General features: G+C 30.9%; 6 protein-coding genes across 6 annotated transcripts; 1 reads left to right on the top strand and 5 right to left on the bottom strand.

The window, feature by feature from the left end:
- Window positions 1-1,334: 1,334 nt before the first annotated feature.
- Window positions 1,335-3,079, bottom strand: PPL_01944 (uncharacterized protein; the record flags this gene model as incomplete). Its single annotated transcript, XM_020572944.1, has 3 exons — window positions 1,335-2,123; window positions 2,245-2,690; window positions 2,755-3,079. 3 exons carry the CDS (start codon window positions 3,077-3,079, stop codon window positions 1,335-1,337), a joined length of 1,560 nt encoding a protein of 519 aa, XP_020437061.1.
- Window positions 3,080-3,331: 252 nt separating this feature from the next.
- Window positions 3,332-5,325, bottom strand: PPL_01945 (DUF2804 domain-containing protein; the record flags this gene model as incomplete). The annotated part of the gene is made up of 3 exons (XM_020572945.1): window positions 3,332-3,434; window positions 3,832-4,902; window positions 5,294-5,325. 3 exons carry the CDS (start codon window positions 5,323-5,325, stop codon window positions 3,332-3,334), a joined length of 1,206 nt encoding a protein of 401 aa, XP_020437062.1.
- A 916-nt stretch (window positions 5,326-6,241) lies between these two features.
- PPL_01946 (carboxylesterase) lies at window positions 6,242-7,780 on the bottom strand (the record flags this gene model as incomplete). Its single annotated transcript, XM_020572946.1, has 1 exon — window positions 6,242-7,780. One exon carries the CDS (start codon window positions 7,778-7,780, stop codon window positions 6,242-6,244), a length of 1,539 nt encoding a protein of 512 aa, XP_020437063.1.
- A 2,256-nt stretch (window positions 7,781-10,036) lies between these two features.
- CSN4 (proteasome component region PCI domain-containing protein) lies at window positions 10,037-11,568 on the bottom strand (the record flags this gene model as incomplete). The annotated part of the gene is made up of 5 exons (XM_020572947.1): window positions 10,037-10,433; window positions 10,513-10,757; window positions 10,836-10,989; window positions 11,083-11,338; window positions 11,424-11,568. 5 exons carry the CDS (start codon window positions 11,566-11,568, stop codon window positions 10,037-10,039), a joined length of 1,197 nt encoding a protein of 398 aa, XP_020437064.1.
- A 377-nt stretch (window positions 11,569-11,945) lies between these two features.
- Window positions 11,946-13,241, top strand: PPL_01948 (uncharacterized protein; the record flags this gene model as incomplete). The annotated part of the gene is made up of 1 exon (XM_020572948.1): window positions 11,946-13,241. The coding sequence occupies one exon, from the start codon at window positions 11,946-11,948 to the stop codon at window positions 13,239-13,241; it is 1,296 nt and encodes a 431-aa protein (XP_020437065.1).
- A 54-nt stretch (window positions 13,242-13,295) lies between these two features.
- Window positions 13,296-15,203, bottom strand: PPL_01949 (uncharacterized protein; the record flags this gene model as incomplete). Its single annotated transcript, XM_020572949.1, has 3 exons — window positions 13,296-13,919; window positions 14,541-14,791; window positions 15,185-15,203. 3 exons carry the CDS (start codon window positions 15,201-15,203, stop codon window positions 13,296-13,298), a joined length of 894 nt encoding a protein of 297 aa, XP_020437066.1.
- Window positions 15,204-16,117: the final 914 nt, after the last annotated feature.

A 16,117-nucleotide genomic window follows, 5' to 3' on the forward strand; every position in this document is an offset into this window, starting at 1 on the left:
CTTTTTTTTTGTTAAAATTTTTTTGATAACTAAAATAATTCTCGTAGCAACTTTCGATATTCAGTAATACAATAGCAAGTATATATGAAGTTGTGATTTATTGACAATAGCTATGATGATGGGTGTTTGAAAGTAAACAATGATTGTCAATCATTCGAATCCCGATCTTTTCATTTCGAAGATAGGTGAGTTCAATTAAAGTATTTGGAGGAGAGATAATCGGTGGAATCTGAGCTGATAGTACCAGGGAATTGACTAATTTATTTGATTGATGATCAATATTACTTATAATGTTTATGTAATTATCATTATTTCAACTATTCATTTTATTATAATTTGTTAAATTTTTTTCAATGATCGACAAAATTCCCACTTAGAGTTCCTAAATAAATTGTTTTTTAACTTTATTATCAAAAAAACAATCTGTTTAAGACGATCATGAACTCATTTGATTAGAATGCACCAAAACAACCACAACCACATCCATCACAACCGAATCCAGATGAACCACCACCAAAGACATTGTGATCACCAAAGATAATGTTGGTTGTTCTTCTTCTTCTTCCAAAACCAAAACATTGTTCTTGATTGTTGGAGTCACTTGATGATTGACCATTTGATGCATTGATCAAACTGTTGGAGACACTCTCCAATGAATTACCACCACCAATCATTGAAATAGATTCTATTGTTGTTTTTAAAAGAAACAAAGTAAAAATTAGTTATTTATTATTATTTTTATTTACAATAAAGATAATATTGTAGTATACATACTGATAAGAGTCATTTGTATTTATTACTTTACTGTTTAAAAAGTTTGTATTTGATGTTTGAAAAATATTCAATTGATCATCAATATTTATACTCAAACTCTAGACTATAAACTAAAACAAACATTTGACAAAAAATGAAATTTGATTAGATTTACTTATTTTAGCTGACAAACACAGAAATGGTACTTTTATATCATTTTTTATTATTATTACAAATAGATTGAATACTATCGATTAAAACTAACACTTGAATAAAAATAGAAAATGTCATCTGTTTCTTTGTTACGATTATTTATAATCACATATCAGGATATTCTATACTTTTTTTTTTGTTATTCACAAGTTGTTCATTTACTTTTCTAACTATTAAATAATAGTGTATGTCATTTTATATACATAAACAGCTAAACAGAATGAAAGAATGATGATTAACATTAATTGTAAAATCATCTTGTTAAAAATTGTTGATCATATAATTAAACAATTCATTTTTAAAAATTGAAATTACAAAGTTAATTTGTATTATTAATAAGAATAATTTAATATTTTTATTTGTTGAGGTTAATACTCTAGATATGCAGTAATACAGTATAGCAGGTATTTGTGAAGTTGTGATTTATGAACAATAGCTGTCATGATTTGTGATTGACAGTAAACAATGTAATATTGATTGTCAATCATTCGAATCCAGATTTCCTTTCCAAGATCGGTGAGTTTGATTAAAGTATTTGGAGGAGAGATAATTGATTGAAACTGATCTGCAATTCTCTCAGCATATGATGATTCATTGCAGATTATGACCAATTCTTGAATGGAACCTCCACATGTAAAGTCATATTGTTTCTGAAGATCATCGATACAATCTATCTCATTGGAAATAATCAACTTTCTTACTGAACTTGGTATCTTCATTTTATGTAGAAATGTAGATATGAATGGAACAGAGAGTGTTTCAACACCAATTGGAATATTGAATTTATCAGCCTCGTATGACATACTTAGTTCTAATTCTTTGATCTTAAATCCATCAAGAGATGCTATTTGGTCTCGATTTAACTTCAGATAATCAAATTGATATAGCGATCGATCTTTGAATATAATATCGAATTCGAAATCACAACACTCCACGTCCAGATATCTGATTGTTGGTGGCATTACATTGACCAATGTGACAGGTGCGAATATTTCCAATCTTGTGAGTGAAGTTGGAAGACAACTCAAGTCGATTTGAGAATCTAGTGTATCACCACTGATTGATAATGTCTTGAGATTTGGAAGTGTTTTGATTTGTGGGTAACCATGATGTTGGTGCATTTCGTAGTATTCTAAGAGTCTGAGGTAATGCTCCATCTTCGATAGTTGAGTTGTGTCCAGAGAATTCAAGTTCTTCGAGTTGTGGTGGAAATGTTCCAACTTTAATATCTTGTTGGAAAGTGGAATCTTTCAAGGGATTCAAATTCAAACGTAATACTTTTAAAGTTTGATCTTTTCTCTTGAATTTGAGAATCTTCAAAGATGAAGGTAATACTCCTGGTTCGAGAGGTTGATTGAATGACTCGTTGAAATTCAATTTAACCAATGTGTTTGGAAGAACTCCTGTTTTGATTGGCTGATTAAATTTTCGATTAAACTTGAGTGTTTTCAAATTTGGTGGAAGATCTCCAGGTTCCAACTCTCCTTCAAACAAAAAGAAGTGTGATAGCGTTAGCGATGTAATATTCATTGGCAATGCTGAAAATGATTGAATCTTCTTAAACTTTGATATATTTAAATCGGATATTAATCGATAGAGATTCTTTATATACTCTTTGTTTTTTTCATTACACTGTCTTCCAAAACCAATATTGAATTGCTCAAAACAAAGAACTACTTTATCAATATTTAATGTTCTTAATCTATCGATATCAACTAATTCCTCTAAATAAAATAATTTTTGATGTAAGTATCGTTGATATATTAACTTTTATTTACCTATATTTACCTTTTGGTATCAGATGATCATAATATCTGATATGACCCAAACCAACTGCAACTTTACATTTTGTTTTACTGTTGATTTGATCAACGATTATCGATTTATATGAATTTAAATCAATAAATTTATTATTGATTTTATTAATGATTTTGATATGATAGGTATTAAATGATAGATATCTTTGTCTTTCATTGAACCATCTTTTACAAACTAAACTGAACACTATTCTATCTACATTCTCATCTAAATAACTAACAATCTTTGATAATAAAATATGTGATAAATTGACTAATTTATTTGATTGATTATCGTTATTACTATGATCAACCATTTTCTTATTTTTAAGCTGTTAAATGATCGACAAAATTCAGAGTTAACAAAATTTTGTATTATTTAAGGAAAAAAAAAAATCATTTTTTTCGACTAAACTATTTTTTTCCACTAATTTCGAATAATTGTTTTTGCTAAACTATATGAAATCATTTTTTTGAAAGAAGTCAATTGAAAATAGGTATTAAGATAATAAACTATTAGTTTTTTGAAAAGAATCAACCTATTGTTTATTAAGAACTTGAACGTATGATTAGAATCCACCTGAACAACCACATCCATCACAACCGAATCCAGATGAACCACCACCAAAGACATTGAGATCACCAAAGATAATGTTGGTTGTTCTTCTTCTTCTTCCAAAACCAAAACATTGTTTTTGATTGTTGGAGTCACTTGATGATTGACCATTCGATGCATTGATCAAACTGTCGGAAACACTCTCCAATGAATTACCAATTGTTTTTTTTAAAAGAAAAAAAAAACAAAAAAAGTTAAGCTATTTATTATTATTTACAATAAAGATAATTATCCATCCTATATGTATATAACACCCAGTCACGATTGCAAGAAATTTTCCTTCTCGTTTCTTGAAAAAAAAAATTGTTGTGCAAGTGGTTGCAAATTTATTTTAAAAAAAATTTATACATTTTCAAAAATTATTATAAGATGTTTTTTTTTTTTTATACAATTATTATTCTATTGACCTATTAAAATATTTATCACCATCGAGCAGAATGTAATTCTACAAACCCGAAAATATCAATCTCTACACGTTCGCCTGAATCCAAAAGTACTTCACCTTTGATACGACCTATAATCTGGTGGAAGCTAGACATGACCAAACCAAAGTTGTTGCGCTCATATTTGATTTTGAGTGGTGTGAACTCGAGCGGACTCTCACCGAATCTGCCGTGTTTGCAAACGAATTTCCACGGCTGCTTGAGATCCTCTTTGTTGTAGTGGAACTCGATGTGTCCGAGCTTGTGAATGACACCGTCCAAGTTGATGGCATTCTCAGTGTGTGTCGAGAGATCTCCAAAGCCTTCGCCAAGATTCAAACCGATGGGACGACCGTCACGTGTTCTTCCCCAGCAGGTTCCCCACAGCCAGAAGCTATTGTAGTCCCATATGCCGCGACCCCAATCCATAATACCGAAAGCATCTTGCAACTGATAGGGTCCAAGCCACTCTTTTCCATCGATAATCAAACTGCCCGTCACCGGAATCAAATTGGTCTTTCTGTTGTAGTAGAAGTTGCTCTTTCCGATCGGAGTTGCCAAGCATACCGACTCGCGATTCGGCGACAAATTAAATTTAATGTCAGCTTGCAATTTCATCTTGTTACTAGTTATCTTTATAGAGTGAATTAAAGTATTTTTGTTGTTCTGGCTGTCTGATAGATTGCTGCTGCTGCTGTTGTTGCTCGAATCTGGACAATCACCGACATCGAAATGAATCGAAAAGTTTTTGGAATTGTAAGAGATGTGACTACCGACGTGGCAACTGTCTTTTGGCAGTCCTAGACCCTTGGTGAGCGACGACGCTGTAATCTCGTCCATCAGAGCTTTGCCGTCGTTTGTAAAGTCAATGAAAAAAGTCTGATAGTTTGTGACGTAACCCAAATCGATTGCAGCCACCGCAAAGTAGAAACGGTCAGTACCCACCGAGTAGTAGTTCCACTCCTTCAGACGGTAAGCTCTTCTAAACTTTGACAATCCCTTTGGATTGTATGTCAACAGTGGTTGACGTGACCATCCCTTTACCTGCAACTGACCTTTTTCATTCAATAAATCTCCACTCTCTTTAATTTCATATTGTTCTCTGTTTGTTTTTATTTGTTAAGTTATTTTTTAAAAAAACAAAAAAAAGATAAAATTTTAAAAATTAGTTTTGAATATCTAGATTTTTTATAAATTTTTACAAACAAACAAAAAAGCTCGACTATTTTATATAATAAATATTGCAAACAATCATATGATTTATTATGATATATTATGATTAAAAGTGTAAATAAACAAAAAATGAAAAATGAATGAACAAACAAAACTAAAAAAGTAATATTATACTAATAATGATGTGTGATTATTTATTCTAAGGCAGATAGTAGTAATACTCACTCTATGTTTTGAGATGAAAAGCTGATATGTTTGGACATTTCTAAATGTTGTTTGATGAGATATTGATGTAGTTTCTCAAATAGTAACAATGTTACAAAGACTGGAAAACTGAGACACCTAAATACATTAATTATACCGTTTTTGATTTTACTAAGTAGTGTCATTGGTGTATAGAGCCTATATTTACTTGTTGTTTTTTTTTTTTTTTTAACAGTTAATTTATTAATTTTTAGTTTTTTTTTTTATTGTTTTGTTTTGTTTTTTTTTATAAATTGATTTGTATTAAACTGTGTTACATTGTGTAGCACAATCATACAATACCCCCCTATTCAAAAAATCGTCAAAATTTTAAAGTCAAAAATAGGGTTTTAAAAAAAAAAAAAATACTTTTATCGAAATAATATGAATAATATTTGCTGAAAAACAGGGTATCGGTTGCACTCAATCACAATATTTAATCAGATTTTTGAGATTTCTTTAAATGATTTATTGTTTTATCTCAATTTCAATTTATTTTATTTAATTTTATTTATTTGGTTTACCTTTACAAATTGTTATTTGATTTAAAAAATATTTGTAATTATTGTTGTCTTTGGATACCCACATAAAGTATTTAATATCATCATGTCAATCTACAAATGGTAAAGGGCTTTGTATCATGTTCAACTTAGTGATAGTTGATTAAATAAAAAAAAATCATAGGAATCGGGATTGATTTGATTCCAAAAAAAAAAAAATCTTTAAACTAGATATTTTGGATTGTACAATTTGCTTAAAAAGTGGGTATAAACAAATTTTAAAAGAATAAAAAAAAGTAAAGAGAATAGTTTTAAAATAATCAATTACTTATTTTGTTATACTGATACAAATAATAATAATATTTTGAAGAGTTTTCTTTTTTTTTTTAAAAATACTTAATTTAATAAATGAATAAATAAATTTTAAAAGAAGGTTATTTTTTTTTGTTTGTTATAAAAAAAAAAATGTTTTTTGCGCTTTTTTATTACTATATATTTTATAAATACTATATGAATCCAATTAATTTAATAGGCTTCAAAGTATTGTCTCCAATTCTCACAGATATCCTTGGTGTATGGTTTGGTGGCCTTGAAATCGGATGCATTTGGACCGTAGTACATGGCTTGTGGGTAATTAGTTGGCCAATCTGATAATGGTGATCTTGGAGAGTCGTTATCGGCGAAATCGACCCAGGCACTTGACATTCTCGAGGCAAGGAGGTTGTCGCTATTGGCGAATGGATATGGGGTGTAGATATCTTGGAAGAAGATGTATGGCAACTCATTTCCATGTGAGGCAGCCAAGAACCATTCGTTGGCTGGGTAATTTGGTGAGGAGTAGTTGAAGAGATAGTAGTAGGCTTCGACTCTGTCGGCCTTGAAGTATTGTGAAGCCAAAATGGAACCACAGACAATGTAGTAGTCTCCAAAGAATTCGGCACCACCATACCAGTTTCCGAGTTGGGCGGCGACTGGAGCGTAGAGGTTCATGATGTCGGTGACCTGGGAGGAGTTGAAGTAGACGTTGAGGTACTTGGCGATTGAGGTGTTGTAGGTGGCGTCGGTGACAGTTACGTTGGGTGGGACCCAACCGAGACGTGAGTAAGCCATGAAGTTTCCTTCGTCGTAGTTGTGACCCATCATGATGGTGGCATCGTAGTTGTAACGCTTCTCCTTGATTGCCTTGAGTGGCAGTGAGGTGATCAATTTACCATCGACCATTGGAACGAAAAAGTCGGATTGACCAGCGGTTGGAGTGATGTCAGTGGCATTCTTTGTCTTCAAACAGGTGATGATGTCGGTGGTACCGTCACAACCCTTGGTGGCAGCCCATGAAGCCATCTTGGTACGACCTTGAGCAACGGTTGGAATGTACCATTGCCATGCAGATTGGATGATGGCATTGTTGTAGAGACTGAAAGACGATGGGATGATGGTGTGGTGCAAAACTGAGGAACCTCCAGCAGACTCACCAAAGATGGTAACTTGAGATGGATCACCTCCGAAAGCACGGATGTTATCACGGACGAATCGGAGAGCGAGTTGTTGATCTTGGAGACCGAGATTGTTATTGGAGTCTGAGAATGGTTGGAAACCGAAAACATTCAAACGATATTGGATGATGACTACAACGGCCTTTTGGATGGCAGCGAGCTTGTCACCTGGGAAGTCGGTGGCGGCACCAGTCCAGTAACGTCCTCCGTGAATAAAGACAAGAACTGGCATGCTGTTTCTGCTGTAACCCTTTGGAGTGTAGATGTCCATGTACAAACAATCTTCGCTGTAGACGTAACCGGCTGGCTTACCGGATTGCCAACAGGATGGAGCGTGGGTGGTGGCTTGGTAGGTACCAAAAATGTAGTCACGTGGCTGCGGTTGCTCGAAACGGAGGGATCCTACTGGTGGCTTGGCATATGGAACACCCAAGAAAGCACGAGTGCTATTGAAGTAGATACCAGTGAACACACCGGAACGTGCAGAGACAGTGAGTGGTGCACTTTGTTGACCATTGGCAACGTATGCCAACGATACAATTAATAATACAGAAATTAATTTCAAAAACATTTTGTTTTCTTTTTCTTTCCAATATTATTATTTAGTTATCTAATTTAATTTATATAATTGTACAATAAATAGTCTGGAGATATATTAATAAAAAAAAAGTAAAAATTAATATTATTATTTATTAATAACAAAAAAGGTGGGAACAAATAGATAGTAAAGTAATATTATAAGTATGTAATGTTATAATGCTATAGGTTATTGAATATGAATGGAACTGTACAATTGTTCCAGCTTTTTATAGTTGGCGATCGAAAAATATGATTGTATTTTTTTTGCTTTGCTCAAAAAAAAACCTATTCTTGGTGTGTTGGTGATGATGTTTTAGTGTTTGGTTGTTCTATTCTATGGATTGATTTCAGGTACATCTGAAATTTAGGGGGTGTTTGCGAGTGTTCAAGATGTTTGCTAACACCACTTCTTACCAGAGAATTTCGATAAGAAAACCTTGAAGGTTCAAAAAAGCAAGGTTTTTGGTGATCAAATACGAAAAACAATGTTGTTTGATCGGTTTAATATTTAAATTTGATAAAATAAAATAATGAAAACCCTTGTTTCTTTAATTGAACGATTAAATATTAGGTGAATATGAGAATTGTGTGAATATGAGAAACAGCAACAACAACGACTGTAACATATTGTTAACAAAGAAAGTGCCCACGCACTTTTAAGATTTTTGTTGATCTAGAACTAGTCGCTGTACCCCTTTGGCACCTACTGAAATCGCCGCCACAAATGTCAAAAATGTGAAAGTGACAGCACACAACAACACCAAAATAATAAATAGATATGCTATGATAGTGGCAAGTATTGTAGAATATATAGGTTACTAATTAAGATAAAATTACACCCACTATTCACTCTTTTTTTACGATGACATTTGATACAGGTCAAAAAAAAATAAACAATTAACACATCTTTTTTTTCGAAAAAGCACAAAAAAATTGGTGTACCTTCAGATCTTAGCATACCATCAAAAAGTCATCTTTTTTTGAATTGAAAAATAACCTCCAGTTTTTCAGTTTTTTTTATAATAATATTTTAACAATATGGTCTACAAAAGGACAAGGTATGGTTAGAAAAAAACTATTTTTTTAATTAATTTCTTTTGTTAAATTTAGTTTTGAGTTTATTTTTTTTTTCGAAATGTTTTGGAATTGGGATCTATCTGTGTAGGTATGTTGGTACAAGAGGTAGGGGAAAGGTCACAAGGTGTGTTTTTGATCATTTAAAAGTGAAACGAAAAAAAAAAATCGTATTTAAACGATCGTGTTGATTTATTTAAAAAACGAATGATTTCATTGAATTGTTTCTAAAAACAGAACCTATAGATTGGACTAGAAAATAGTCGTTCTAATTATGGACAGTGACATGGCTCTTTCTCTTTCACTGATGAAACATCATATTATCATATGTTTACCACATTTTTAAAGCCCTGGTTTTCTGATTGATTTTTAACAGGGTCTGTTTGATTTGGAATGTTGACACGTTAATTTGATTTTCAATTTAGTACTAAGTAACTGGAATCATTGATCTTTGAACATTGGAATTTAGAGATTCAAAATGAGTTCCACTTTGTACATAAAAAAATGTGCTAAATTTAATGCATTCACAAAAATTAAAGGAATTGAGAAACAAGTGTTGATTCAAAACAAAATCTTCCGATTTGTTTTTTTATCATAATCTATAGATTGAATAGATCGATAAATTTAAAAATCTGATAATCTTGTAAATGTTTTTTTATTATTTTATTTTATTAAAAAGAGTGAAAAAAACAATAAATATTAAATAAACTAAGACATTCACAAAATTTAAAGGAATTCAGGATTTTTTTCAAAAGTGTGATAAAAGAAAATAAATCTTTCCAGATATTATTAATTATATTAAGTCTAACTTTTTTTAATTTGTTGTTCGTTGTTGTTGATTTTTTTTCAATAAAAGAATTGGATTGATTGGTTTGATATTTTTAGTGACAACGAAGTGAAGTTAAGTGAAATGAGGTGATAGATATGAGTGGTGTGGTGTGAAGGTGAACTGGGGAAAAGATGTCAAAAGTGTCAATTAAATATATAAGGTTATTTTATAATTTATTAATTCATTCATTTTTTTTTAACATTTTTAATATGTAATGTATAATATAATATATTATTATAGTGTCAAAAAGGGATTGGGTGTTGTTATGATTGAATTGCCTTATTATTAATTATTATTATTATTTCTTTTTTGTTTTTTTCTTTTTTTTTTTTTTCTTTTACTTTTTTAAACTACAAAATCAATATGTTTCTTTGAGATATTCTCAATGATTGAGTTCATGTGAAGACATAGATTCTCAATGTTTTGATCCCATTGTTGGAAGCAGTCGCTGACTGTCTCGAATTCGATGAGACGATCGATCTGATCGATCGAGCCAGTCATTCTTTCCTCTTGCATCATCTTGGCTGCGACTTTCTCTGCCTTGTCCGAAGGAATCTCCAAAAGAGCACCCAACTCGTCGAATGTAATATTATTATAGATCTTACTGGCCGAGAGAAGATTGTGCTCAATGACAGCCTTGTCCAACACAGTACCACCGTCCGACAACAAAGCCATTTGATGTGGTTTCAACAATTCAGCAAATTTAGTAACCTCTGTCTTTCTCAATACTCTTTCAAAGAACCTATCATCATCATCATAATCATCACATTATAATTATAGTTAATAAATATATTATAATAAATAAAAGTGTATGTACATACATCTTTTCTAAAATTGGATAGACAATCTTTGTTGCTTCGGATTGTGAACTTCTTTCATCTTTATAGAGTGTAGCCAACATACGTGATCTTTGTGGACCGGCTTTGTCGAGAATGGCACAGATGATAGCACATACCAATGCCATCGAACGATCACCTTCACTTGGAAGAATAGTAGACAATTCATAATATTTGTTGGCTGCCTTCAAAAACATACGTTTATAATCCATAATTCTAGCAAAGCATGTCTATATTTTAATAATAGCAAATAGCATCATCATCATTGTTAATAAAAACATTCAAAAAAACTCATTCCTTTTATATACCTTGTGTGCTAAAATCAATTTTTGTTTCTTGACTTGATGGATAGAGTCCGATGCTCTGTTGATATATGTCTCTGCTTGTACGGATTCCTCTTCCTCCAAGAACAATCTAGCAATCTTTACATAGATCTTTACTTTATATTCTGGTGAGATAACTCTATAAGAATAATATAATATATTAATATATATATTGTTATAAACAACATTAAGTAACTAAAGTTTGATTAAAAAACGAGTTACGCTACGATACCTTTGACTACTATCTAATGGAATTGCCATGAGACACTTGGCAGCTTCTCTCCAGTTCTCTTGTCTCTCGTAGAGTTTAGCAAGATTGTAACGAATGTCTGATACTTGTTCCTCGAAAGCTACCACTCTGTCTTGAATACGCTCCAACACGTAGTTTGACAGATTCATCTGTGGATCGAATCCCAATGTCTTTAGTGATTGAGTCAACGATGATAGAATAGATCTAGAGATAACCAATGGTGTTGTTTCATCGGTAACTAAATACATATCATATGTTTAAAAAATATAATATAAATTAATATACATAGCAAAAGTAAGTAGATTAGTTTAATATATAATTACCATGTGTAATAAAAACTCTAATATTTTCTACATCTTTTGATTCGATGAGTTGTGCCAAGAGAGCCTTGTACTTCTCACTCTTCACTTTATGATCGCTGAGTGATGCAGTCTCTGTTAAAATCTGACCAAGTTGTTGTTGACTCATTGCTGCTATAATAATATAATATATCTACAAATAATAATTAATAATAATAAATCAAAAATAACAATAATCAACAAAAATTAATATAATAATCAAAAATATCAAAATTGAGGATCAATTTTTAATCTAAAAAAATTCTTAAAAAAAAAACAAAAACCAAAAGACAAGTTTTTAAAAAAAAAAAACCAAAAAAGAAGTAATAATTATTATCACTAGATTTGAATTGATTCTGATCATCAATCAAATAATTTAAAAGGAAATATTAATCAAAAAAATAATAAAATAAAAAAGGAAATTTATTTATTATTTAGTTTAGATTAAACAAATATTTGTTATTATTATTATTATTTTTTTATTTTTTTTAAACCAAATTAATATACATGATTATCATTAGTAGTAATAACAATAATAGTAATGATAATGTTGAAGAAGAAGTATTGTTGGTGGTATTACCAATCACTTTGATTCAAAGAATTCTTACAGAGTTATGGCAGAGTCAATACCTGCTGGTAACGACAAAGTTACAATTCTATCAAACAGTACTGCCAGTGTTTACATTGCTATCGAAACGATTCTTTGTATTCACTTCGAATTGTTTATTTACAAAACAGCGATTGCAAGTCGAGAGTACTAATTCATTGGGTGGTGGTGGTGGAGGTTACAATGCTGCTCTTTCTAGGACTGTCTCGGCGATCAAGCATGCTATCACCAATCGGTTATCGATATTTAAGCATATTGAAACTCTGACTATCGATACTGAATTGTTTAACTATTTCATTCGAGAGACAACAATCTTCATCATCGATGATACCCAACAACAGCAATTGCTATTGTTGTTTGGACGGGTCCGGTATCTTACACTGAGGGGTCACCATATTAATAAAAATGGAATCAATACCATAGTTACGTTTATGACAATGTTAGAGTCATTGGCATTGAAAGATGTTTACATAGATATAAATCAACCGTTTGGAACAGTAACAGTAGAAGATAGTAGTATTTCACTTCTAAACAGTATTCAACTGGCAATTCCAAGTTTGACAGCCATCGATTTAAGTACAACACATTTTAATTACAAACCGCAACAACAACAATTAATAATCCAAAAAAACATTCATTCTATAAAATTACCAAAGAAACCATTCCCCAATTCAACATTTTTCAAATTTCCACAACCAAATAAATTCCATACAATTGGAATATCATTGTCAATATTAAACAATTCGAAAATATTTCAATTACCAAGCGGTTTCTTCACAGAGAATCTGACCAAGTTAATCATCTACAATACAACAATGCATTCCGACTGCTACGATGATCTCTATGAGTTCCTTGTTATGACACCGCATTGCAGAGTCAATTATCTAGCTATAGAATATAATCAAACAGTTGCAAATTGGCTAAAGGAAACAATTCCAAAGTGTCCGACAATAGAAACAATCAGATTTCTCAAAGGAACAGAACAATGTTTTGGAAATCAATTGACATGCATCCAACAATGTAGGAGAAACCTGAGACAACTCATTACCTATACCAGTTTCGACCCATCGAAACTCAATTATTTTACACCGCAGTTCAAAATACACTTTCAACATTGTATCTTTCAAATGGCATCAATCAAGAAAAACAATAATAAAGAGTTTATAAAATATGTTCTTTCCATTGAATGGAAATGATCAATAAATAAATAATCCTATTTTATATTTACTGTATTTCTATTTTATTAATAATTAACTTTTGTAATTTAAAAATAGATAGTATGGAAATGATGATTCTATTTTCTTTGAATTTTTTTGTTGTTCGTTGATATTATAGATTCTCTTGCCAAATACTCGCAAGTCTTCGTGTTGAGTTGATTTCCTATTGTAGTATTTTCTTGATTTCACCATTGCAAATCCAGTTGGTTTGTAACCGTTGACTTGAGTATGCACATGTTTAAAATAATCTAATTTAGGAATGAATATAACTCGCTTTATATTGATAAAAGATAGAATCGTAGAGATACACGTAGATACATCTAGCTCTACAGTATCAATGGTATTGTTGCCTGTTAGACATTGTCTGAGGAAAACATCTTTTTCTATACCAAAGTGTTTAATTTTACAGTCTGATGATTTCAGAAAAGCTAAAAGTTGGCTGAGATTGATTCTCCTGATTGGTTTCGAGTCGATGAAAGTTATCACCAGTTTCGTCAAGTGAGTGGTTAGTATCGATAGCATTGGTAGTTCGTTCAATCCAATAGCGATCGATTTGAATTGAAATGATTTCGCTGGTTTTTCTAAAACGATTAGATCGTTTCTATTCAGGTCTGGCAGTTGGAGATGTTGAATGCTCTCAGCTGAGAGCATAGAGAGCTGAAATAACGATTGCGGTCGTATATCGGCGCGTGAGAGATCGAGTGATGTCAAGCCACTGATGTCTCGCAGCCATTGAAACACTTCGCCGCTCGGAATAAAGATGTCCTGAAGTGAAAGATGTTCGAGATTGGCCATATTCACTATGAAGTCGTAGTGTTGTTTGTGCAGTTGAACGCTACCGTTTGGAGCGTTGAATAGATAGAGCTTCCTGATGCCTCTGAAAATCGCGTGGAACTCGTTCGCTACTACCGAGGAGTTGTCGGTGTTGGTGTCTGTCATTGCAATCTTCCTGCTTATGAGCAAGAACGACAATGCTCGCAGCGAGAGCACCGTTATATTCTTCATAACGTTGTAGCTGTTTTTCAATATCTTATCTTTGACTACCGATAGGCTCAGTGTGTATCCACGGTTGAAAGCAAGATCGATCTTGGTGAATAGATGAAGCGATACCAATTGAAAGAATTCCTTCGATACCAGAGCCAATGAAAGAAGCCAAGGATATTGAGTGTCGTATTGGAATTTCCTGATGTATAGCATTGGTCTACGCACTTCCCTCCAGATATCCTTGAGAATTCGTTGTTTTAAGATTGTAGGTAGTGATTTAAAACCAATATCTACATTGATGGCGATATGACTATGTTTATATTGTTGTTGTTGCTGTTGTTGTTTGTTCAATGTCTTTGAAAGTGCACTGTATGTTGTCTGATAGTTTAAGATCACGCTGATCATCTCTTCCTTTGACATTTGATCTGTGTATCTAAGTTGATACCTCTTCATCACCTCAATGATCTCATCGAATTGTTTTGATTCCAATTGTTGATAGTTATACTGGTTAGATGCATCTTTATTAAAATTACTATTCATTCTAACTATTTATATTATTTATTGTTTCATATTTATGTAAGATTAAATATATGAGTACATATTAATTAATTAATTAATTAGCGAAAAACAAAAAACATTAAACTTGAATTAATTAAAATCAAGATATATCTTTCATAAATCATTCCTTAAATATATTTGATAACCTAACCATATAGTAATTCGTATTTGAGATGGTATCAAAAGCAATGATGTTAATTTAACAAATTAAAAAAAAGTTACAACTATAATAATATTTCATTTAAAATCACATTAGTGGTAATATTTATTCTATTTTTTGAATTTCTCTTTGAATTCAAGTGAGAAAGAAAATATAAATATTTATTAAATGTATTAAGAATGAAAATAAAAATAGATGTATGATATATATCCGTACCTACCACGATCGTCACCCCCCATTTCAATTTTGTTCGACATACACATCAGTTTACTTGACACCATCAAAATCAATGTTCATCTTTAACACTTCACACAATCATAAAACATATCAATAGTCGACGTGTACGATATCGATATAAAGGTAGTGTGGTATGGCTAACACACACAAGCCACTCATTTTAAAATGATTATATATATATATAAGTGTGTTTGATAATCAGAAGAAATAAATTAAAAAAAAAAAAGATTAAAAAATAACAATAGTACTTACTTGTGTTTTTTTTAACATCATCATAATTTAAAGGTGAAGAATATAAGTATAACATCCCTATTATAGTAATTATATAATATAATATATTTAAAATTTAAATTAAAAATTAAGAAAAAAACTTTTTAATTAAATTTAATTAATTGAATAATAATAACAATAACAACAGTTGTCACCTTTCAATAATAGTATTATTTATTTATATAATTATATAATTGTTGTTGTTTAGATAATGATTGGGTAAATCAAATTTAAAAGACCAATAACAATAAGTTACCAATCAAATCAATTAATTAATTACTATAGTATTATCAATCAATATTAAAAAAATAACAAAGATTATTAAAAACAATTAAAAAAAAAAAAAAAACAAAATCAAATTCTTAAACTTTTTAACAGCTAAAATTTTAATTTGCATAAATCATAGTTTTTATAAATCAAAAGCTTAAACTTCCCCCACAAATCAATATTATTGTCATGTTGTAATTTCTTTTAAACAAATTGTGTATGCCTTGCCGATTTCATTTAACCAACCCAAATTAAATTAGCAAATTTCAAAAAAAAAAAAATAATTGCAAAAACATATATAATTTCGATTCATCAAAAAAGTTTGTTCTAAAAATATAACAACAGTAAAACACAACAACATTTATTTAAATCAATCAAT

This window comes from Heterostelium album (assembly GCF_000004825.1).
Source record: "Heterostelium album PN500 unplaced genomic scaffold PPL_scaffold2, whole genome shotgun sequence".
Taxonomy (NCBI): Eukaryota; Evosea; class Eumycetozoa; order Acytosteliales; family Acytosteliaceae; genus Heterostelium; species Heterostelium album.